Source organism: Narcine bancroftii, chromosome 3 (genome assembly GCF_036971445.1).
Source record: "Narcine bancroftii isolate sNarBan1 chromosome 3, sNarBan1.hap1, whole genome shotgun sequence".
Lineage (NCBI taxonomy): Eukaryota > Metazoa > Chordata > Chondrichthyes > Torpediniformes > Narcinidae > Narcine > Narcine bancroftii.
The window spans coordinates 153,537,561-153,562,848 of record NC_091471.1 but is presented as its reverse complement, the minus strand read 5'-3'; the positions used below and the strand labels follow the sequence as shown (position 1 = coordinate 153,562,848).

At 42.7% G+C, this 25,288-nt stretch overlaps 1 protein-coding gene across 7 annotated transcripts in view; it reads right to left on the bottom strand.

Moving 5' to 3' along the window:
* Window positions 1-25,288, bottom strand: part of LOC138757692 (collagen alpha-1(XXV) chain) — a 173,623-nt gene that overhangs the window by 114,587 nt on the left and 33,748 nt on the right. For all 7 annotated transcript variants that reach the window (XM_069925401.1, XM_069925399.1, XM_069925404.1 and 4 more), the window contains 3 exons: window positions 23,277-23,303; window positions 13,843-13,887; window positions 9,451-9,495 (listed from right to left, as the gene is read on the bottom strand). In XM_069925401.1, coding sequence (XP_069781502.1) covers window positions 9,451-9,495; window positions 13,843-13,887; window positions 23,277-23,303 — 117 coding nt within the window. The remainder of the gene's footprint in view (window positions 1-9,450; window positions 9,496-13,842; window positions 13,888-23,276; window positions 23,304-25,288) is intronic.

Sequence of the window (25,288 nt, the reverse complement as noted above, 5' to 3'; positions counted from 1 at the left end):
CAAGAAAGATGAACATTAAGAATTTCTGCCTAGAAACTGAAAGCTAAATTCACTTTTAATGACTTGATCGAGCGGTGATGAAGGACAGAGTTGTTGATCTGGACTAAATTTTATGGATACACTATAGAAAGGATCCTGTCTGGATGCATCACAACTTGAAATGGTATCAACTCTGCCCAAGACTGAAAGAAATGGCAGAGGGCTGTGAACACAGCTTAGACTATCACACAAACCAGCCTCCCCTCCATTGATTCCGAAGACACTTCTTGCTGCTTCGGGAAAGCAGCCAATGTATTGCAAGAGCCTCCCACCTCTGGCCCCTCTCACCACTCCTCTGTGGGGCAGAAGATACACGAATCTTCAGATTCAAGTGAAACAAGAAAGTCTGCAGACACTACGATTGTACTTAATGCATAAAAGGGCTGCAGAAACACAGCAGGCCCTGCTGTGTTCATCTTCTTCTTTGGCTTGGCTTCGCGGATGAAGATTTATGGAGGGGGTAAAAAGTCCACGTCAGCTGCAGGCTCGTTTGTGGCTGACAAGTCCGATGCGGGACAGGCAGACACGGTTGCAGCGGCTGCAGGGGAAAATTGGTTGGTTGGGGTTGGGTGTTGGGTTTTTCCTCCTTTGCCTTTTGTCAGTGAGATGGGCTGGGGTGACCATAGGGCAAAGATATATCACCAATTCAGCCCTGAGGCTACAAAACCTGCTGAGGGACTTGTGGAACTTCTCTAGCACTTTTGTGTATTAACCAGATTCCTTTCTTCCCTGCTGACATCAGACAACTGAATGGACCTCTTATTAGTAAAATGATCCTTGCCATTGCACTGTATTAACCAAACTTTTTCTCTGTAACACTATGCTCTGTACTTCTGGTTTATTTTGAATTACCTGTATGCAAGGATCTGCTCACTGCCTGGATATCACACAAATTTTTCACTGACGATAATCAATTCAATTCATTTCAAATTAATTAAATTCAATTCACCGAACAAACACAATTTCTTGTCCTTTCCCATCTTGTTCCTGGTGCTCCAACAAGTTCTCTGACAATAAAGGTTCACAATGAGGTGCTAAAAACACTGACTGCTTTCCCTATTTAGGGAGCCACCTGTCTCAAGGGCACTAGCACTGTCCTTTGTTGAATAACGAGAAGGGTAATTAAAGAGCAAGACCTCGGACATGGACTCAGACATAAGGCCCTTTCAGGCAAGGAAAATGCCCGACTGTAAAGGCAGAGATTCTCTGCCCTTATGTCTAGAGACTTTCCTCTCTGAATGTGCTGCGGCCAGCACTGAGGCGCCGAATCTAACCCTTCTCGGGGAAGGATAATTGGCGGAACACAGCACTCTGCTGCCCCATATGAATGTGCAGCCACTGCAAACGACTGGTTAGGGGTGGGCTGATGACCCTGTCAGCCCGCGACCCATCTCCCCACTCACTCCTCTCCCTCTATGACCCCCCTCAAGGCAGGGACGGCAGGTGGGAGCTGTCAGGGCAGGGGGGTGGCAGATGTGGGCTGTGACAGCCTCACCGGGCCGCTTCGGCCTTCAGGGGCACTCAATGCAGCTCAAAATGCAGCAAAGCAATGGCTGCCTTCCCTACCCATAATCTCGCATGCAGCTGGAACTGTTCTGGGAAACAGAGCGGTTCCAAATGCATGGGCGATTATGGGTAGGGAAGACGCCGTTGCTCTGTCGCATATTTATGACGGGTGGTGCTACGGCACCAGTTTCCCCACCTCCATCGGCTCTGGAGGGCGCTACGAGGCACTGCTCGACATGAATGTGACGCTGGAGTAGCCTTTTAGGGCTGCTCCATGAAAGGCAAGTTTTATGTTTCATGCTTGTAGCCGACCTCCAGGTAGAGGCCTGGCATGAAATGGCCTATTGACTACCAGGCAGCAGTGATCTTTGACCTCCTACCTGCTTCTGAGTCCTGGGCTACCTACAGCAGATGGCCCAAGGAGCTAAAATTCTCCAAATTCACTGGTAGGACAAGTGAACCAACATCAGCATTAGGCCTTTTCCTCATCGTTACCCTTAATTCCCCTACTCGGCAAAAATCCAACTCCATCCTAAATATATTGAATGAGGTAGTGTTTATTGCTTCCTCAAGCAGAGAATTGCGCAGATTCACTATGCCCTGGGAAAAGCAGTTCCTCCTCATCTCCGTCTTAAATCTACTCCCTGAATCTTGAGGCATTATCCCCTCATTCTAGTCCCACCTTCCAGTGAGACTGGTGGGATTGCTTTGCAAGCTGGCAAAGATTTCTTGGACTGAATGTCCTCCATATGAAATATGAATCTATGAATATACATCTCTCAAAATATATTTGTGTGAACGCAGTCCATTGTGAAGGCAACTGTATACATATAAAATTTTCACATGCATATATGTAAAAATAAAAGCATTTCTCCTAATTGCCAGAAAACTCCATTGCATGAGCATTTCAACATTCAATTCTTGGCAACTTTCAGCAACCAAGGTTAAAGAAAGAAATATCAGTTCCAAAACAACACAAGGCCCTCCACTTTAACTCAAATGATGCCCCAGGTCCTCTTGCCCTTCCTGTGCTGAAACTCCATGGCCATTGTTACCTTGTTGATTACATGAAAATTACTTTTAACTTAGAGACAGAGAAAGATATTTCATACACTGTAATCCAACATTTCAAGACCCATGATATTTTATGTCAATGTAATAATCTTTTCCTTCTTTCTTGGCACATTTTTCCTCCTTGCCACCTCCAATTCAGTTGAATGCATTTCGCTGGCACAGTTCATGCCTCCACTGGTGTCATACTGTAACCCACTGTGAACCAACTTTCTGAATCTTCTGTCCTCCCTTTAAATTCTGGTTTAAAGTCAGAGATGAAAATGAGAAGGATCTGCTGCACATTCAAAATGGAGCAAGTTGATTTGTCCTCGATGTAGTGACTACTATCCGTTAAAAAGCCGCTCGGAAGCCAAGTAGACTCTTTACTGTGATGCATTAGAACGAATTTATATCAAAGTCCAAATGCATTTTAAAACTGTTTATAACTGAACCCAAAAGGACTCATAACATGGTAATTATAACGTCTAACAATAGCATTCCTGTTAACATTGTAAAGTCCTTGCGAAGGTGACTAACGACCATGAATCCATGGTAGCATAACAGAAAATATTCGAGCCCTACTCACCCATTATCTATCCTGCCATACCAGTCAATGCGGGCTAAATGCTACTCCCCCGCCCCTGTGTATATGCCACAACCGAAGTGAATAGCACGTGTGCACTGGAAGAAACCGAAAGCATGCCGCCTCTGAACCCTGGAACACCGCCGATACCCGCAGCCAAACCAACGACAATAAACAATGCACCTTTGGCTCTTACACTCGATGTTAAACTTAATTTCAGCCATTTAGTTCTTCATTCCAGACTGAACAAGAGCATGTATTGGGCTGAATAGCACCAACTGATGGCTAATGTTTTAAAGAAACCTGCCTATATCAGCCACTTGCTCCCAAGGAAGACGACAATTTCCACACGAGCGGCCAAAGTCAACCCAGCATCATTCCCACAGTGCTGGTAGACTTGGATGCACTTCCTATTTGCTGACTCCAGAAAGAAAGTATGTGTACTTAACTTATTTTGCTTGTTGGTACTTTATAACAGTTATTTATTTAAAGAAATGCATTTTACTTTTATTGAAACTATTTAACATGTTTTTACAGTTTAAATGCTTTTTTGTGAAGCAGCTGTTGAACAGTCAAATGCCATAAGTGGTTCTGTGGAGGGACGTTAATACATGACGGCAGACTCCAGTCACCACTCAGAATGCCCCTCTTCACAGGATACCTGCAGAGTGAGGTTAGCCTTTCCCATCTCCACACCCTGCAAAGCTGTGGGTTGATGAGTCTGGGCAGCAGGCAGGATCTATGGTGATTGTAGTGCCATTAATTATAGACTTGATTTCCAAACTGTCAGACATGTTTGCTGGAATGATAAGTGTTGTGATGTCAACTCTATCTTTAAAAATACTGCAATAGGGAGGAGGGCAAATAATATAACCTAGAAACATAGAAGATAGGAGCAGGAGTAGGTCATTCGGCCCTTCGAGCCTGCTCCGCCATTCAATGAGATCATGGCTGATCTTAAAGTTCAGTACCCTGTCCCCGCCTTCTCTCCGTAACCCCTAATTCCCTTATACTGAAGAAATATATCTAATTCCCTCTTAAATATTCAATGAACCTGCCTCTACTGCTCTCTGTGGCAATGAATTCCACAGATTCACCACCCTCTGGGTAAAGAAATTCCTCCTCATCTCGGTTCTAAATAGTTTGCCTATTATCCTCGAACCATGGCCCCGGGTTCTGGACTCCCCCACCATCGGAAACATCCCTTCCGCATCCATTCTGTCGAGTCCTGCCAGAATTTTATATGTCTCTATGAGATCCCCTCTCAATCTTCTAAATTCCAGCGAGTACAATCCCAAATTGCGCAATCTTTCCTCATAAGTCATTCCTGCCATTCCAGGTATCAGCCTGGTGAATCGCCTCTGCACTCCCTCCATTGCAAGAACATCCTTCCTCAGATAAGGCGACCAAAATTGCGCACAATACTCCAGGTGTGGTCTCACCAAGGCTCTGTACAGCTGCAGTAAGGTATCCTTATTCCTATACTCAAACCCTCTTGATATGAAGGCCAACATACCATTTTCCTTTTTAACCGCCTGCTGTACCTGCATGCTCGCCTTCAGTGACTGGTGCACAAGAACCCCTAGGTCTCCCTGCACTTCCCCATCTCCCAATCTATTGCCATTCAAATAGTAATCTACGCTCCGGTTTGTATTACCAAAGTGGATAACCTCACATTTATCCACATTGTAGTGCATTTGCCATGTATCTGCCCAGTCCCTCAACTTATCCAAATCACACTGAGGCTTCCTGACCCCCTCTTCAGTGCACACAACCCCTCCTAGCTTAGTGTCATCTGCAAATTTGGAGATATAACATCTAATCCCCTCATCTAGATCATTAATGTAAATTGTGAACAGTTGGGGTCCCAGTACAGATCCCTGAGGCACCCCACTGGTCACCACCTGCCTCTCAGAAAATGAGCCGTTTATCCCAACTCTCTGTCTTCTATCTGCCAGCCAGTTCTCAATCCACATCAATACCTTGCCCCCAATCCCATGAGCCTTGATTTTGCATGCCAGTCATTTATGTGGAACCTTATCGAACGCCTTTTGGAAATCCAGGTACACCACATCCACTGGCTCTCCCCTATCTATTTTACCTGTCACCATCTCAAAGAATTCCAATAGATTTGTCAAGCACGATTTACCTTTTGTAAATCCATGTTGACTCTGTCCGATCCCTTCTCTGCTAGTCATATGCCCCGCTATTACATCCTTAACAATGGATTCCATCATTTTGCCCACTACTGATGTAAGGCTCACCAGCCTATAATTCCCTGCTTTTTCTCTACCCCCCTTTTTAAATAGTGGGGTAACATTAGCTACCCTCCAATCCATGGGTACTGATCCTGAGTCTATCGAGTTCTGGAAAATAATTCTTAAAGCATCTGCTATCTGAATGGCCACTTATTTAAGTACCCTAGGATGTTGATTATCAGGCCCTTGGGATATATCGGCCTTCAATCCCTTCAATTTCCCCAAGACCATGTCCTTAGAGATGCTGATTTCTTTCAGTTCCTCCCTTGCATTAGTCTCTATGTTTCCCAACATCCTTGGGAGGTTATTTGTATCCTCTCGTGAAAACAGAACAAAAGTAAGAATTTAATTGGTCTGCTATTTCCTTATTCCCCATTATATATTCCCCTGATTCTGACTACAAGAGACCTACTCTGGATTTCACCAATCTTTTCCTCTTGACATATCTATAAAAGCTTTTGCAGTTGGTTTTTATATTTGCCACAAGCTTACTTATGTAATTTATTTTTGCTCTCTTGATTAATCCCTTTGTCCTCCTTTGCTGCATCTTGAACTGCTCCCAGTCTTCAGTTGCGGTACTTTTTTTGGCCAATTGATATGCTCTCTCTTTGGCCCTAATGCTGTCTCTAATTTCCCTTGTTATCCATGGTTGAGTCACCTTTTTTGGATTATTTTTATGACAAACTGGTATAAACGATTTCTGCAATTCTTCCATTAGATCTTTGAATGCTTTCCATTGTCTATCCACCGTCAACCCTCCCCATAAACACCACCCAATCAATCTTACTCAACTCGCGTCTCATACCATCATAATTTCCTTTATTTAAATTCAGGACCTTAGTCTCGGTTTTAATTTCTTCACTCTCCATGTCGAGTGAGAATTCGATCATATTGTGATCACTCCTACCCAAAGGACCTTGTCAACAAGATTGCTGATTAGCCCCTTTCATTACATAATACCCAGTTTAAAATGAGTATTTTCTCACACTGGTTCTCTGGATCGGGGCATTGTTAGCATCTTTTGTCAGTCTCTAATTACTATTGAGGAACAGACATTTTATATGTCCACACCCCTTCTGCTGAAGATACACTCTCAGATTTGTCATTTATGGAGTTCTAGGATATAGATCCAGCAATGATGAAAGATTGGCAAAGCACATCCAAGTCAGCAAACTTTGTGACTTGGAAGGGAACATGAGAGTGGCGATGCACTTGCTGCCCTTGCCCTTTTTAGGGCAAGATGGTGGATTTGAGGGATCTGTCAGAATCGTCTGGTGAGAATATGCAGTAAATTCGGTAAATATTGTGCGCTGTAGTGATTGTGTGTTGGTGATGGAGTTAATGAGTGTGTGTGTTGGTGATGGAGGCAGTGTGGGTGTGTTAGTGGTGGTGTAGGCAGTGGGTGTGGTGTTGGAGGCAGTACGTGCTTTTAAGCTGCAGCACCCGGGTAGCCCTCCTGGGTCCCAGGTGGGATTAGTGGGCAAAGATGTCTCCAGCACTTTTTAAGCTGAGGGGGATAGCCCCAGCAAATCGCCACCCTGGCAATTTAAGGGGTATCCCGCCACTGCGATGATGTGGTAAGTGACGCGTCACGCAAACTAGTTCTCCCCCCCTCCCCACCACCTGTCAGTTACTCCCCACCGGCTGTCAATTTCCCCTCCATCGTCAATCATGCTCCCCTCACTCTACGGCAGCCGACCCCTCTCCCCACCCCAGTAGCAGCCAACCTCTCTCTCCTTCGCTGGGATAGCGACCCCCCCTCTCCTTTCCTGCGATAGTGACCCCTCTCCCACTGATCGTGGCACCCCCCCCCCCCCCCACCCCGGTATCACAGCAGCAACCTCTCTCTCCCCTCCTGTTTGTGGCAGGCACTACACCAGGGGTTTCCCTGTGATGCCAGCGCAGCGAGGTGTGGCAGGGACCTGGTCTGATTGGGACAACCCTGAACGGGTCGGACCCTTTCGACCTGCCGCGTGAGTGGGGCAAATCAACCCCACTTTACACGGCAGCTTGAAAGGGCCGAGTGGGTGTGTATTGGTGAAGGAGGGAGTGTGGATGTGTTAGTAGTGGTGTAGGCAGTGGGTGTGTGTTGGTGGTGATGGAGGCAGTAGGTGTGTGTTGGTGCTCGAGTGAACTGGAGGTCAGGTGTGGAATGGGTAAGGTGACAGATACACCAACTGCACTATGGTTTAATTTTATGAGAACATTTCTATTTGCAAAAAGCATAGAATCAACAGCAAAACTGCAGCATCTGGAACGTAAATGGCTTTTGCAAAACATTATGAAAGAATTTGATGTAAACTCTGATGTCATGCAGATTAACACTTCTACTAAAATGGAATATGCTTTGAACACTTCAGAACATTTGTTTGCAATTTTGAATACATCCTTTCAAAGCAATATGTGGCCCAGGAAATCATCGGAACTGACTTTTCAGCATTGAAACACTGAAAGCAGCCTCTCTCAGAACTTTTTGAAATGCACTGGAAAAAATACAAATTAATCAGTGCCTTTTGGGCTCTCTCTCATAATATCATACTGTCTTAGGAATATCAGTTAATATTAAACAGGCTTCTGGCATGAGGAGCCGAGTTTCCTCATCGTTCAAACTCAGAAAGTATACATAATATGATCACATCAAAAACAAGCAATCTTCATCTACTGATGAATGGAGATTGCTAGAGGAACTTAGAGAATGCACAGTGCTGTAGAGGAGGCACTAATGGCAATAAGCTGCCAGGATAGCATCTAAAAGCATGTGTACCCACAAAGAATGCCTGGACTTTTGGGAGCCCTACTATGCAGTCAAATGCCTTTCGAGGCTTGAATACAAAAGGCAGAATCAAAATCAAAGGATCTTATTGTGTTGGTTGAACTTCTGTGGACTCCTGCAATGTAACAGTGTGTACCAGAACACCAAATATGTCATATCTGAGCAGGGACAACCTTACATGATCCTGAGGTGAGGTTTCTGAGACTGACGGAGCATCTGAGTTTGACCTCTGTTTATGCAGGATTTGTTCTGGCATGACTGGTCACTGATGTTTAATGGGAGATCTGCTGAAGCCACCCAGGGGTTTAGTGATGGGCTGGCAATTTGGACTAATCCATCTGAAGTTGGTTTTGCAGCAAGCATTGCTACACTCTCCCTTAGAAAGGTGGAGAAGGGCAACTAGACCTCAACATCGAGTGTGTGCCTCGACATTAGAAAAGCTGCTTTCTTTTGATTTGACATGAGCTTTATAAATATCTTAAGGTGGAAAACCTATGAAAATGTATTTTAGGTGTTGGGGCTGTTATTAAACAGAAGAACAGCACATAGGAACATTTATTTCTTGCATCTTTAAGCATCTTTTTAATGATAGCTGCTAGTTCCCATTGATATTTATTAATTTCTCCTTTGAAAGAGAAGCAATAGCCTTTATTTCAGTGTCAAGGTACTCTGACCAGAATATCAAGACATTATTATTTTGTTCATATCAAACACTTTGTTCACATTACATAATGTAGTCCCCCAACCCCCCACCCACCCCACCTTCCATGAATTGTCAGTACTTTATCCCTATTGGTCCATGTGTATAATTTTTAAATAACATAATACAGTGAAACCTCGTTAGAACGCAATTCGTTAATCCGTGGAATCGCTTCTAGTGCAGGTGTCTGTGGACCCCAAAATGCTAAGGAACAGGCTGATGACAATCAGCTGGTGACCCAATTCCCCGTGCCTGACAGACTCCCGACGTCCCGCGGCGGCTGCCCCTGCCCTGAAGTCCTACACCTGCTGCCCCAGCCCCGATGTCCCACGGTGGCTGCCCCTGCCCGAAGTCCCACGCCTGCCGTCCCAGCCCCGATGTCCCACAGCGGCTGCCCCTGCATCTGTTCTGCAACTCAGCTGTAACGCGGTATGAAATCTTGGACCCCAACTACCGCGTTCTAATGAGGTTTTACTGTAGCCACACTTTTGCAACACCTTGCCTATAGTATTTAAATATTCCGAAAAAACAGACTAACCTTGGGCCCTGTTTCACCATCCTTCCCAGTCAAACCAGGTTCACCCTGAAAAATATGATTGAATTTAAAAAAATGATGAATACAGATTTATGGTGCTTTAGATTATGGACATTAGAGCTTCTGCCTCATAATACAGCAGGTAACATGTCACTTGATAACATTGTCACTATAGAGAGATGTTTGCACAAAGAACACCATATAACAAGTACACTGCAGTTATTAACACAAAGTGGATCAGCTGATTCAGTTGGGGGAAAAAAAACATAGGTACTTGAGAAATCTTTCTTTCTTCTTTGGCTTGGCTTCGCGGACGAAGATTTATGGAGGGGGTAAAAGTCCACGTCAGCTGCAGGCTCGTTGGTGGCTGACAAGTCCGATGCGGGACAGGCAGACACGGTTGCAGCGGCTGCAGGGGAAAATTGGTTGGTTGGGGTTGGGTGTTGGGTTTTTCCTCCTTTGCCTTTTGTCAGTGAGGTGGGCTCTGCGGTCTTCTTCAAAGGAGGTTGCTGCCCGCCAAACTGTGAGGCGCCAAGATGCACGGTTTGAGGCGATATCAGCCCACTGGCGGTGGTCAATGTGGCAGGCACCAAGAGATTTCTTTAGGCAGTCCTTGTATCTTTTCTTTGGTGCACCTCTGTCACGGTGGCCAGTGGAGAGCTCGCCATATAACACGATCTTGGGAAGGCAATGGTCCTCCATTCTGGAGACGTGACCCATCCAGCGCAGCTGGATCTTCAGCAGCGTGGACTCGATGCTGTCGACCTCTGCCATCTCGAGTACTTCGACGTTAGGGATGAAAGCGCTCCAATGGATGTTGAGGATGGAGCGGAGACAACGCTGGTGGAAGCGTTCTAGGAGCCGTAGGTAATGCCGGTAGAGGACCCATGATTCGGAGTCGAACAGTTGAAGAATGACAAGACATGTTGCTCATCATACACAACATCTTGTGGAAGCAAGTTTGATTTCATTGACTTCTCCACACTAAAGACACAATTGCAGCTTGACATAACTTCTGTTTGGCCTGAAGAGATGGTCCTGAGTCTTCAGTCACCTGCCACATTAATTTTCCATCCCACTACCCCATTGATCTCTCTCCATTGACTTCCAATGTTGTTCTAATAAAGTTCAATGAAAGTTTGTGGGACAGCACATTGCAGCCTTTCTCTGCAGATGTTGCTGGGTACCTCAGTTTCACTTTGTTATTTTGAATCTTTTCTCTTCTATCTTTAAATGTTATCATCCAACCTTGGCACCCTATCATGATGGCTCTCTTCTCTCCATCCTTCAACATCTCTGCAACTTAAAATAGGATTGCTTTTTCCATTTTCTGCTTCAGGTGAAAGGTCAGCGACCCTAAACGTAACCCTGTTCCACCATCTGACCTGCTAAGTCCTTCTGGCATCTTTTAATTCTATATTCAGTCTTCCAGCATCTGAAATTGTTTGTTCCAATTAGTTTTTGAAACTTATGAAATAAATGACTAGTTTTCAATCTTGAGCTTGGAACATGCTCCCTGGTAAGGAATTTTTCCAAACTTCTTATGTATTTGTCCAGATGACAAAATTAGAAGCAACAGTGGAAGACATTGCTTTTTTTCTGATGCTGCCTGTTGTACCAGATATTACCAGAAGTTTCTGTTTTCTGTCCGATGGAAGACAAAAGTCCTTGTGTGATTTGATGAACATTGCAATGTGTACCTTCGAGCACAAGTTTCTGTAATAATGGGATTGAGCTATTATTTTACATTTCTGCGATATTGTGCTGGAACAAGGCAGACATCCTCTTAAAGCTGCAGAATTCTGTCACTTTTGGGATATATTTTGGAATAAATACATAAGAGAGGACTTTCATTTGTATGATATAACATGATTCATGTAGGCAATGAGATTGATGTTTTTAGTCGCCTAAAAACTGAGTCCATCCGTGATACAGTACAAAGACTTGAGTTTAAGCTACTGTCTCAAGACTTCAACGTAAAACCTTGCAGGATGCTGGTTAGCAGAACCAACTGAAGTGGAAAAGGAGCACATTATGGCTTTCACAACAAAGATTTCAGCTGGGTAAGTTTAAAGGAACCCTATTGCGGCAATACTTCTGCCAATTGTTTAACATCAAAGTTTGTTAATGATAAATGACTGTATTTTTCAATTGTCCAGACACACTCATCATTCATGGTTTCCTGGAATAAGGTCATTGTGGTGAATCCCGACTCAATCCTTTTGATCCAATCGCTTAATCATTTAATTTGTTGGGACGGTTATTTGCAATTCCGTGTCTTGTCAGATTTAACACAAACCAGATTTGATCTTTTGCCAACATGAAACAATTATTAACATTTATCTCTGGGTGAACTTATCAGTGATTCGACATTGCTTAAATCATTCCCAAGTTAGTGAGGTCAAGAAACAACTTAATTTCAGGTATTTTCCCTGGAAAATTACACATTGGACACCACTCTATCACATTTTGTGCAGCTCTTCCTCTGGTTACGTTACTATGGACTGAGTCACTGGCCAGCCAATAGGTTCTGGTTTTATTCAGGTGAATTGAATGATTGCTTCGATCAAACATTCCTGGCAGCTTTGGGGTTACTATCGCTCCATCAGGAGTACATGCTTGATGTGTGCAACTTTCCTCTTCTGAAAACTAAGTCAAAGGAATAACATTTTCAAAGTGAAACAGGAAAGTCTGCAGACACTGTGATTGTAGTGAAAACATAAGAATGCTGGAGGAACTCAGCAGATCTCCAAAGGGGATAAAGTTACATAACTAATGGTTCAGCCCTGAGCCCTTTCTCAAGGTATGAATAAAAAGCAGGTGGGTGTCTGAATTAAAAGGCCATGGAGAAAGAAAGAAAGGGCAGGGAGAGGAGCACAGACCAACAGACAAAAGGTTAGACATGGATAAGACAGGAGAGGAAAGGTGAAAATTGATTGGGGGAGGGGGTGGCTCTGTGAATGCAGAGCTGGTGGAAAGGAGACAGAGGAGGAAAGAGAGAGAAGGAGAGAGCTAGACAAAAAGAGAAATAGGAATAGGGGAAGGGGAGAGACAGGGAGTTGGGGGCTAATGGAAATTGGACAAGACAATTGGAGGATGCCAAGAAGGAATATGAGATGTTATTCCTCCAATTTACGGGTGGTCTCAGACTGGCAGTGCATGAGACCATTGATGGGCATGTCTGCATGGGAATGGGGTGGGGAATTGAAGTGGGTGGTTACTGGGATATGACCTCTGTTGGGGTGAAAAGAGCAGAGTGTTCAACAAAGTGATTTCCCAGTCCGCGTCCAGTCTCTTTGATGAAGAGGAGACCACATTGTGACTACTGGATGCAGATCAGTGGTTCTCAACCTTTTTCTTTCCACTCACTTTGAGTAATCCCCATGCCATTGGTGCTCTGTGATTAGTAAGGGATTGCTTAACGTGGTCTGTGAGTGGGAAGGGAAGGTTTGAAACCACTGCTCTAGGCCCAATTATTACTGAAATATTTTGCTTGAGAAACATTATCATTGGATTATCTCCTTTGGAGTTATGAAACTGTGCACATAATGACTCAACTAGGTATGTTTAAAACAGTCGTTTTCAAACCTTTTTCTTTCCACCGACATACAACCATAAACAATCTCTTCCTGATCACAGAGCACCAATGGCATAGGGATTACTTCAAGAGGTATGTGAGTGGAAAGAAAAAGGTTGAGAACCACTGCAGTAGATGACCTCTGCAGATTCACAAGTGAAATGTTGGAAGGAGTGTTTGGGGCCCCGAACGATGGTGAGGGAGGAGGTGTAGGCGCAAGTTTAGCACTTCTTGTAGCCAATGGTGTAGGTGCCAGGAGGGCGATTGGTGAGAAGGGAGGAATGAATGATGGAGTAGCAAAGGGAATGATTCCTGCAGAAGGTGGAGAGGGGAGGAGAGAGCAAGACGTGTCTGGTGATGGTATTTAGAAAGAGAGTTTAGTGTGCTGTTGAAACCATGGGAACCTTTAGTACATGTGAGTTGGGAACATTTTCTAAGCCTTGGAATTGTATAAGAAGATGTTTAGAATTGTAGAAATGATGATTGAAGATGGTCCACTTTCAGTGTTGTGATTTAGCAAGGGAGGACTCAAGGCTTGGGATGGTGCTCACGAGGGATGCAACTGATGAAGTTTATATCACCTACAGTGAGGAAATGCTAAGAACAGGCAACAAAAGCGGATGAAGAAAACTAATACAATGCCTCACCCAAAGCCCTGCTCCTTTACTGAAAAAGAGCTCAACTAAACACCTCAAAATTTAAATCAAAGAAGTTGATACTGACTTTGGAAAAATAATCTCCAAACTGCAGCAGTTTCACTGAATTGCATGTATCCGGTGTGAATGGAACATGATAACAGCATTTGAGAGCTTGCTTACCTTTTGCCCATGAAAGCCAGATGCACCTGTTAATCCCACAGAGCCCTAGAAATATATGTGAAATTGACAAATTAGATTTCAAAATGACAGAAGTCACATTAAGTTTTGCGTTATTGATCTGCTGTATACCTTGTTGAAGTGCTCTAATATTTCATTTATTTTTAACATTATTTTGTGATTTGCAACTTGATTTAAGTTGCATCATGGAATGCACTTTTGTCAACCATCCAAAGATGGCATGGTATGAATCACAGAGTCTAGAACACTTACAGTGCACAAGGAGGATATTCAGCCCATGTGAGTCCATGACAACTTAATAAAATATATATAGTCCGGTTGTATGGTTTGCTATATTGACTTCTGGACAAACTGAGAATTTAACCAGCCAGATGAGAGCTTAGTCCACGCCTCAACCTCCCACTGTGGGGATGGGTGCAGATCCCTCTCTTCCACTGTGGGGATGGGTGCAGATCCCTCTCTCCCACTGTGGGGATGGATGAAGATCCCTCACTCCCATTGTGGGGACGGTTGCAGCTCACTCTCCCCCGTTGTGGGGACGGGTACAGATCCCTCTCCCCTGCTGTGGGGATGGATGCAGACCCCTCCCTCTCTCCCACTATGGGGACGGATACAGTGGGGGCGGATACAGATCCCTCTCTTCCACTGTGGGGATGGATACAGATCCCTCTCTCCCACTGTGGGGACGGATACAGTGGGGACAGTTACAGATCCCTCTCTTCTACTGTGGGAACAAATGATGATCCTCTCACATTTCTTATTTTCTGCTACTTTATAACTTGGCTGTTTGCTCCCTTGATGGCCTTCTCTCATTTTTCAGAAGGACTAAAGGGTTTCAGTCATGAAATTCAGACACCAACAAAGCACTTTATCATCAATTAAAACCTTCTGCTATAGCCACCATTGTCAGGCAGGAAAAAACAACAACAGTCACTGGAAGTACCTGGACCTGCAAAATGCAGTAACCACTGCATGTACACGGTCCTGCAAAATGCAGCAACCACTGCATGTACACGATCCTACAAAATGTAGCAACCACTGCATGCACACGGTCCTGCAAAATGCAGCAACCACTGCATGTTCACGGACCTGCAAAATGCAGCAACCACTGCATGTACACAGTCCTGCAAATTGGAGCAACCACTGCATGTACACGGTCCTGCATATTGCAGCAACCACTGCATATACACGGGCCTGCAAAATGCAGCAACCACTGCATGTATGCGGTCCTGCAAAATGCAGCAACCACTGCATGTACACGGTACTGCAAAATGCAGCAACCACTGCATGTACACGGGCCTGCAAAATGCAGCAACCACTGCATGTACACAGTCCTGCAAATTGGAGCAACCACTGCATGTACACGGGCCTGCAAAATGCAGCAACCACTGCATATACACGGGCCTGCAAAATGCAGCAACCACTGCATGTACATGGTCCTGCAAAATGCAGCAACCACTGCATTTACACGGTCCTACAAATTGCAGCAACCACTGCATGTACACAGTCCTGCAAAATGCAGCAACCACTGCTTGTACACGGTCCTCCAAATTGCAGAAACCACTGTATGTACACTGTCATGGAAAATGCAAGCAATGCATGAGTAGATAATATTTCAGTATTTCGCTTCATGTGTGCTGGTGGAACTCATCTCCATCTTCACCATTTCTTCCTATGCTGGTCAAACACAATTTGGCCCAGAAATATTGGATCAGTGACTTGTTACACAATTGTTCTGATTTCCTTTTGAGTTCCATTCGCTGGAATGGAGTGATCAGGAGGATTTCAAATTTACATGGAGAAAGTGTATACCTGAACACCTCCAGTAGCACCTGTGGTACTAGCCCATTCCATGAACTGAGAAAATCTGCTCAGCATCAGGCAAGAGTTACCTTGTACCTTTGATGATCTGGGCTACTTGGCTGTGGGAACATATTTAAGGCTTAAACCCTTTGCTTCCTCAAACATTTGGCTTGAAGGTTCTAAATCAGACAGAGTGAGGGTTTTCTGACAGAGCTATGCCTTTTCTCTTTGGGGTAATGAAGGCTAAGAAGTGACTTAATTGAGGCAAATAAGATAATGGTATAGATAGGGTGGACAGCCAGCATGTTTTCCCCTGGTGATGATAGTAAATACCAGAGGACATCTGTTTATGGCGAGTGGAGGAAAGTTTAGGGGAGATGGCAGAGGAAAAGATTTTATGCAGAGAAAGGTGGCTGCCTGGAATACATTTCTCGAACAGTGGTGGATGTCAGAAAAATTGAGGGTTATGAGCTGTGAGTTTGGGAAGAGTTTGATTTTTGCAAAGTAGATTAGCACAACATCATGGGCCAAAGGGCCTGTACTGTGTTGTACTTTTCTATGTTCTATGAAAATAACCTGGAGAGATGGGACTTCCACAGGTTTTGTTTAATGATTTCATCAACTTCTTTACACCACATTTACCTGTTCGATGTAACTGGGTTTTCAGAGCACAGATCAGAATATCCAGGAGATGATGGGGAGTTGACAAAGATTGATTTCGACTGGAGTTCAGATCAATTTGGCTTGATTAACAAATTTTTTTCCCATCACCAATAAGTGGTAATTCTGCCTGGCCCGCAGGAAAAAGTATCTCTGGGTTGTATGTGATGTCATGTGTGTACTCTAATAATAAATCTGAAATCAGATCTGAAATCAATTCCCAGAAAAATTATTATTTGTTCTTCAATTATAATCCATGTCTGGCCAAAAGAGGAAATCTTATTCCAAGAGTTACATATTTTAATAATATACTAAAAACTTGTAAAGCTAATTATGTTATTTTGATACTTGGAGATTGTTCTTGGGGGAAGGAGAGATCATATCCACACTTAAACCAAAAGCAAGAGTGAGATTTATTTTGCAATATTGCTATGATCCAAATAGCTGGAGTGGTTGAATGGTAGGAAACTGGTTTCTTGATAATGTTTATCAGAGTGGTAAGGAGGCAGAATATCTGAAAAGTGTTACACAGGCATATATACAGTATATCACATTATGTAATTCAATAGAATAGATTGAATCAAAACAAGCTCTTTGGCTCCCTTAGCTTTTGCTTGCGTTTACACTCAAGTTGTCACCTCCCATTCCAGCTACCTCATCTCAGCTTTTTACATTCTTTCCCCATTTCTTTGCACTTAAGTACCTGGTTAGTTTCCTTCTGAGAACCACCCAAGATGTTTGCCTGCATACCACCAATTGAAAACCTACTTGAAGGACAAATTGGGAAGCAGGCTGAGGTTACCAGAAGGAAGCAATTTTGAATATGTAATTACAGACACAATGATAATTAAAAGATTTATAACAAACATGTACATCAAACTGCAAGAGAAAGAAAATGAGGAAACAAGCTGTAAACCCAAACAAAAATGGGACCAAGATCTAAACATAAAGATAAAGAATGAAACATGGGAAAAGCTATGCTCCGGAACTATGAGAAATACAATAAACATGAGGTTATGCATGATACAATATAATTGGTTACACAGGCTATACACCATGCCCCAAAAGTTAAATAAATGGGACCCAATAGTATCAGTGGATGTTTTCACTGTAAGAAGGAAACGGGAACAACAGTACATGCAATTTGGGTATGTGACAAAGTGGAAAAGTTTTGGGAAGATCTAAATCAGGTATTAAATGAAATCACAAAAAGCAACATACCAAAAAATCCAGAGATCTTTCTTCTGAGTAAAATAAGAAGTAAAGAACTTGGACTCGATTTGGATGGAGCACAAAAAAGATTTATTATGATAGCCTTAGCTGTAGCAAAAAAATGTATTATGTCAACCTGGAAATTAGAAGATAGCCCGAGAATACAGCAATGGTACATAGAAATGAATAAATGTATTCCATTGGAAATAACATCACAGTATTCGAACAAATTTGGGAGCCGTACATGGATCACAACAGAGAAGTCCTACCGCGGACCTCCACCACCTAAAATGACTGAAGGAGAAGAAGACAAAATGAACTGACCCAGTGTGTAAAAGTAGAAGACACAAATTTCTTGTTTATTTTCATTGTGTGATGACATTGTTTAATGGGTTTAATGTATCATATATGTTGAACGTTGAGTGAGTGGGGAGGGGTGGTGAAGGAGGGAGGGAAGGGAGGGGGAAAAAGGGGAGAAAATGACACTGTGTATATTCAAGAGGGAAATGTTTGTGTGTATTTTGATCATAGTGTGAACAATAAAAAAAAATAAAAAAAAAAGGAAAACAAATTACCATTAAAAATAAAAGGACACAAGTGAGGAGGTCAGAGTGCAATGCACAAAAGTGTGGGAGAAACTTTGCAGGTCACAGAGCATCCATAGGAAGTAACCAATTTATCCAGCCTGAAGCATCAACTGCCTTTTACTTCCTATAAATGTTGCATGACCTGCTGAGTTTCTCCAGAACTTTTGTGTATTGCACTCAATCCCAGCACCTGCACATTTCTCTTCTAGGAGGTCAGACTGGATAATTGCAACTGAAAATCTGGTGCAAAAATAGGTAGGAGGGGTCAAATAGCCTATGTCTTTGCTCTACTTTTGAAGAATTAATTTCAACTCAGGATGTAGCCTAAAGAATTAATTGACTATGATTTATTTTCCCATTGCTGTGGGATTGCTATCAAACTATACGGAGTAATTTCAGTTTTTAAAGGTATAGTTTAAAACTCCCTTGCCACCATCATATTTGATAGTGCTGTGTTTATGAATGATATTGCAGGCAATTCAAAACATTTCAATAACAAAAATGACAGGATTGAGTGTATTTTTTACACGAAATTGTAGTATTTAAAGGAGTTAAGGCAGCATGGTTGGTGAGGTGGTTAAGCGCAACACCTTTTCAACTCCAGCTATTGAGACTGAGGTTTGAATCCGGCACTGCCTGTAAGGAGTTTGTACGCTCTCCCCATGTCTCCGTGGTTTCCTCCCACTGTTCGAAATATACCGGGGGTGTAGGTTAATTGGGTGTAAATTGGGCAGCACGGACTCGTGGGCTGAAATGGCCTGCTACTGTGCTGTATGTCTAATTTAAAAAAAAATTATAATATATTGAATGAAGCCCAATCCAATTTTATTGGTGAGGGAAACCAAGCTAAATCCAATCTTTACTTTACTCTGTTGATTGTCAATGCATTTCAAATCAAAGAAAACCTAGAAAATGTCCAAGTGAAATAAATATGGATATAAAATGAAGCCCACAACAATGGTTGAAAAGATAAATAAGCTCTAGTGGAGATGGGGAGGGGAAAGAGCTGTAAGGAAGAGTTAGGGAGAAATGTGAACACTCTGGTGTGGGATTGATTTGATTTGGAGTGAGGAAAGGTAAGATGCCAATGTTCAATTAAAGGAGTTCAGTTCAATAAATCGGCATTCAGATCTAACCCACTTTGAAATGTTAAAAGCTATCGACCAATTATCACACGGAGATTATTCCATTTACAATGGCACTTGGTACTCAACCCAAGTTCCTGACAGATCCCTTTAGATTTAAATGGCTTTTTAACTACAGTACTTCCACTCTCTTCCACCAATATTTCTCATAGAACATTTTCTTGCTGTTTGCTGTATTCCTACTTGCCTCTTCTTTTTCACATGTTTATTGACATCATTTGATATAATAACTCAACTCAGTGAATAGGCAAAGATTTAGCAAATGGAAAATGAGAAATTATCCATTTGTCAGGAAAAAAAAGCAGCTTTTCTAAATAGCCGAGAAAGGCTCTTTGGCCCATCTACTCCATGATGAACTATTTATTCTGTCTAATCCCATTGACCTGCGCCCAGGTCATAGCCTTCCATACCGCTCCCATCCATGTGCCTTCCATTCAATATCGAAATACAACCTGTGGTAACATTTAATTCCACACTCTCACCACTCTCTTCATGAAAGAAGTTCCCCATAATGTTCTCCTTCACACTTAACCCATGCCCTCTTGTGTGTGTTTCTCCCAAGCTCAGTGGAAAAAGCATTGTTTAAATTTACCCTATCTAGATCCCTCATAATTTTGTACACCTCAGCCAAATCTCCCTCATTCTCTGACAGTCCAGGGAATAAAGTCCTAACCTATTCAACCTTTCCTGTAACTCAGCTATTCAAGTCCCAGCAATGAAGAGAGACTGCAGAGGCCTGTGACCCACAGCAAATCTGAATGTTCTTGTGCATGATGCATAAGATCCAAGCATGCAGATTTAATAAGCAATTTGGGAAGCCCACAAAATGTTATCATTTATTGTTAGTTAGTGTAGTACTTAGTGCAACACTATTAAGGCACCAGAAATCCAGGTTCAAATCTGGCACTGCTAATAAGGAGTCTGTACATTCTCTTCATGTTTGTATGGGCATTCTCACACCCTCCAAAATGTACTGGGTTGGCAGGTTAATTGGTAATATTTGGGTGGCACATGCTCGTGGGTTGGAAGGACCTGTTACTGTGCTGTATGTCTAAACAAAAGTGAGATTATGCTGTGGCTTTATTGTGTAATTGGGGAGACCAGGTTTGGAGTATTGTGTACAGTTCTGGTCTTCTTGTTTTGCTCAGAGAAAGTTAATTTGATTATTACTGAGAATGAGTACAGGCTGCATACTTACTCCCCTGGCTCTATTCCCTGTACACTCACAAGTAAAGTTTGACTCCAATTTCATCTATAAATTTACTGATAACATCACTATTGTTGGCCAAAGAAATGGAAATGATGAGTCAGAATACACGATAAAATCAAGAGCCTGCTAGGGTGGTGCCAAAACAATAATCTTGCTCTCAACCTCATTGCGTACAAGGAGCCGATTGTGGATCTTAGGGAGGGGAGGCTGAGGGACTTAGAATTGTTGGGTCAGAGGTAGAGGGGGATAGAACCTTCAATTTCCTGTAAGTCTATATTTTGGAACACCTCTCCTGGAGCCAGGAAATTGAGGGAACCATGAAGAAAGCACACCAATGCATCTATTTTCTGATAAGATTTGGCAAACTTCTAGAGAAGCACAAGGAAAGTATGCTAACAGGTTGCATCATTTGAATGCCCAGGAATGCAGAATGCTAGAGAAGGTAGCAAATGTAGACGGGTCCATCACTGGCTCAGACCTCCCATCCATTGAAAACATCTACATGAAGCACTGCCTCAAGAAGGCAGCCAATATCATAAAGAATCCCCATCACCCTGGTCACAGCCTCTTGTCACTGCTACCTTTCAACAGAAGGTACAAAAGCCTGAAGACCAGCACATCCAGGTTCAAGAATATTTCCTTTCCAACAGCCATCAGGCTCTTGAACTTCTCCTTGGTACACTAATCAGGGACTGGTCTGACTATATGGTCAAGTCACTCTTCTGGCATTGGGTATTTATTATCTATACATTTTTTGTTTTTTATTGTCTCTTTTTATTTAAACATGTCTAAGATTGTAGATTTTTTAATCACGTACCTGTATGCCTGCATAAGCAAGAATATGTACATTGTGATCTCAAGCGTTTTGACAGGGTGGATGTAGAGAGCAGGTTTTCTTTTGTGGAACAATGCAGAACTAGAGCTTACTTATCAGCCATTTAAACAGAGATTATGATTTTATTCCCTCAGAGGTAATAAATCCTGTGGACTTTCTTCCTCAAGAAAAATGGGAAAGAACATCATTGAATACTTTTAAGGTAGAGGCCAATGGATGCTTACTAATGGGATGAGATGTTAGCACTGATAGATGGGAATGCAGAGTTGAGGTAACAATCAGATCAGGGCAGGTCATGCTTGTGGAACTGTGTGGTCTCATTCTGCTATCAGTTCACACCTTTATATGTTATATATTTATATTTACTGCAGGAAATTTACCAGCCAATCTGCAGACAGGAAACTCCCATGAATAATACCATGATAATTCTCAGATAATCCTCTTAATGTGATGTTTTATGTGTTAACAAATCTGGTGCTATACATTCTTCCCATGCCTGTGTGGGTTCCTCCAGGTGCTCCAGTTTCCTCCCATATTCCAAAGATGTATGGGATTAGTAGGTTAATTGGTCACATGGGTGTATTTGGGCAGGGGTGGACTCGTGGGCCAGAAGGGCCGGCTACTGTATCTCAACATTTTTAAAAAAAATTAAATTAAATTTAGAGATAGGTAAACATCACTAGCAAGTCACAAATTGATTCTTGTGTCTCTGTATGTGAACGAGTCTGGTTTAAGATTCGTCCTGGTGAACGCTCATTGACCTGAATTAAAAAGGACAATAGTGGAAGTACTCAGTAGGAAGGAGTAACAGATTTAGTGCTGCTTCAAGCTGATGAATGTTCTCCAGATCTCTGATGCCTTTCCCCCCATTTTTCCCCTCATCCCTTCCTCGCTGACCCACAGTGTTCCACATTTACTGCTGTTATCTCAGCATCCACTGCAATTTTGCTCTTGAATCTGAATGAGTACTTGGAACAGCGCCCTTCTTCAAAAGACTGGTGTGGCTTCACCACAATGTTTTATCTAAGAAGAGGCACATCCCACAGAGTAGCACCCTCCAAGTCATCTGCCCCTCAGGATCAGCCTCGATTTTGTGCTCATGGCTCCTCATTCAACAGGTTTGGGGAGGGACGAATGTAAATACAAAACACCCTATTGTTTGTTTAATACTCTCTATATATCCTTTTGAAACCACCTTTGCCATGAAATACTTCAATCCTGCTATACCTGAACAAACTAAACAAAGAGCAAGGCAATGAATACTGCTTTTAACATTTTTTGTTTGTTGTTTGGTTGGTGCTTCCATGACATCCTTTCAAAGGCTGGTGACAGACTGCTGACTATCAATATGGCATTGATGTTCTTTACTATGTGGTAACGAAGAAATCCCATAAATTGTGTGTTGAGCTTATCAGAAAAAGTAACCTGGCAGCCGATTCTGATAACTGTAAAAGGTGCTGACTGAAGGTTCAGGAAGTCTGTCGTCGAATTACCTCAGAAACAGGAAAACACCAGCAGCCCCTGATCACAGCAAAAGCAAAACCCATTCATCAGTCACACTTCCAAAGTTTTGCTCAGTATCAATCATGTGGCAGTGATCTATTAAAGCTTTCTTTGGGTTGTAACAGAAACTGTAACCTTACATGTTTCAAATTTAAATTCCAGAGTTTTGCCATCAGTGGGGTAGGAACACCAGTAACTTTCTTTCAAAAGAAAAACTTTTCTCGACATAAAATTTCTGAAGGAAAAAACTTAAACTGCCCTATTATTACAAATGCCAAATTATTTTAAAGTAGAAATGAATGTTGCTGTAGATGATGCATTCTTTTGAAAAGTGTTAAAATTACAGAGAGGATCATGTATTAGTCCCTGAACTACAGTAGCCAATTTCCTCCAAATCTGGGTTAAGTGCTGGTAATAAGGAGCGTAATGACTTTTCCAGTATTGTTATAGTAATATTGTACCTTTTGTCCTGGTGGCCCCTGCGGTCCCTAGAAAAAAAAGCACATGGAGTCATTATTACTGGACTGACTGATTTCTAATTTTGTAAATGCATCAGTCAAGACTTTTTATGCTAACTAGCAGTTTACAGGGACAGAAACATATACATTAAAGGTCTATTGATAAAGTCACTGATTTTGGTTAAAATTTTGCCTGTCTATTGTCATCTGATTGTACAAGTACAACCTGATGAAACAGTGATCTCTGATGCAAAACATGCAGACACACAACCAGACATAACATACTTACAGACAAACAATACATATGCAGAACAAGTTTTCATAAATACAAATAAATAACTATTGTTTCATGAATATGAGAGTCTTGGATGGTTAGTGTGAGCAGTTCCTCTGGTCGTTCAGCATTCTCACTGCCCGTGGAAAGAAGCTGTTCCTCAGCCTGGTGATGCTGGCTCTCATACTCCTGTATCTCTTCCCTGATGGGAGCAGTTGAAAGATGCTGTGTCCAGGGTGGAAGGGGTCCTCAATGTTTGACCATCCTATTCAGACAATGATCCCAGTAGGTTATGTCGATGGGGGGGGAGGGGGGGGGGGTTGGTGAGGGAGACTCCAGTGATTCTCTCTGCTACTTTTATGGTCCTGTGGATGACATCTGATCAATTTCTCTACAGCAACCATACCACACTGCTAGTCAGGCCACTTTCAATAGAGCTCCTATTGAAGGTTGGTGTAATGGTGGCCAGTAACCTTGCCCGCTTCAGTCTTCTCGGAAATGCAGCTGTTGTTGTATCTTCCTGACAAGTGAGGAAATGTTGTGTGTCCACAATAGGTCATGAGTTAAGTGAACTCCAAGGAACTTGGTGCTCTCCACTCTCTCTACTATAGAGCTGATTATATGTAGTGGAGGGTGGTCATTTCTGGTCCTCCTAAAGTCTACAATCATCTTAGTCTTGTGCACATTGAGACTCAGGTTGTTAGTTTTGCACCATTTCATGAGATTTTCCACCTCTTCTCTGTAGTGCGACTCATCGTTGTTGCTGATGAGGCCAACGACTGTTGTGTCATCTGCAACTTTGATGACACTGTTGGAGGTGGATCTGGCAATGCAGTCGTGGGTCAGCACTATGAACCTGGACAGACTGTGGTCTTTCCATGAGGAAGTCCAGGATCCAGTTACAAAGAGGGGCGTTGAGTCCAAGTGATGACAGCTTTTTCACCAGCATCTGGGGAATGATCAGATTAAACACCAAGTTGGTCAGTGAGCAACAGCTTGGCGTATGAGGACTTGTTCTCCAGGTGGGCCAGGATGGAGTGAAGCGACAAGGCTATAGCATCGTCTGTAGGATGGTTTCTTCTATAGGAAAATTGAAATGGGTCCAGCATATCTGGAACATGTGGTTTGGTGCGTTCCATCACCAGACCTTTGAAGCATTTTATAATGGTGGAGGCCTTTGAGGCCTGTTATTGTCACCCTCTTGGGTACCAGGATTCTGATGGCTATCTTGAACCCTGCAGGAACAATGGACTGCTGCAGCGAGGTGTTGAAGATGTCAGTAAAGACTTCTGTCTTCATTATCTGATTGGAGGAACAGGCTTGATTCTCATTCATTACACAAGCATGATCATGTAAAATATTATTCTTATGTTTGCCTAAGTGCTGAATAAAGCTTTGTTGCACTCCTTTCACATTAATAATAAAAGCACAAATGCTATTTCATTAATCATGAACGTAATACATAAAAGTGCTCGAGAAGCTCAGCAGGTCATACTGCATCTATAGGAAGTTAAAGGTGACCAATGTTTCGGGCCTGAGTCCTTCGTCAAGGTATCTTGGAGACCCTTTACTTCCTATGGATTTTGCGTGATTGCTGATTTTCTCCAGCACTGCAATCCCAGTGCCTGCAGACTTTGCTGTTTAACTTCATTCATCCATCAGTTGTACCTACTTTGGTTTCAACTCAGAGGTAAAAATCAATTCAAAAATAATAGATTCTTATTTATCTAAAGGCCAGTTA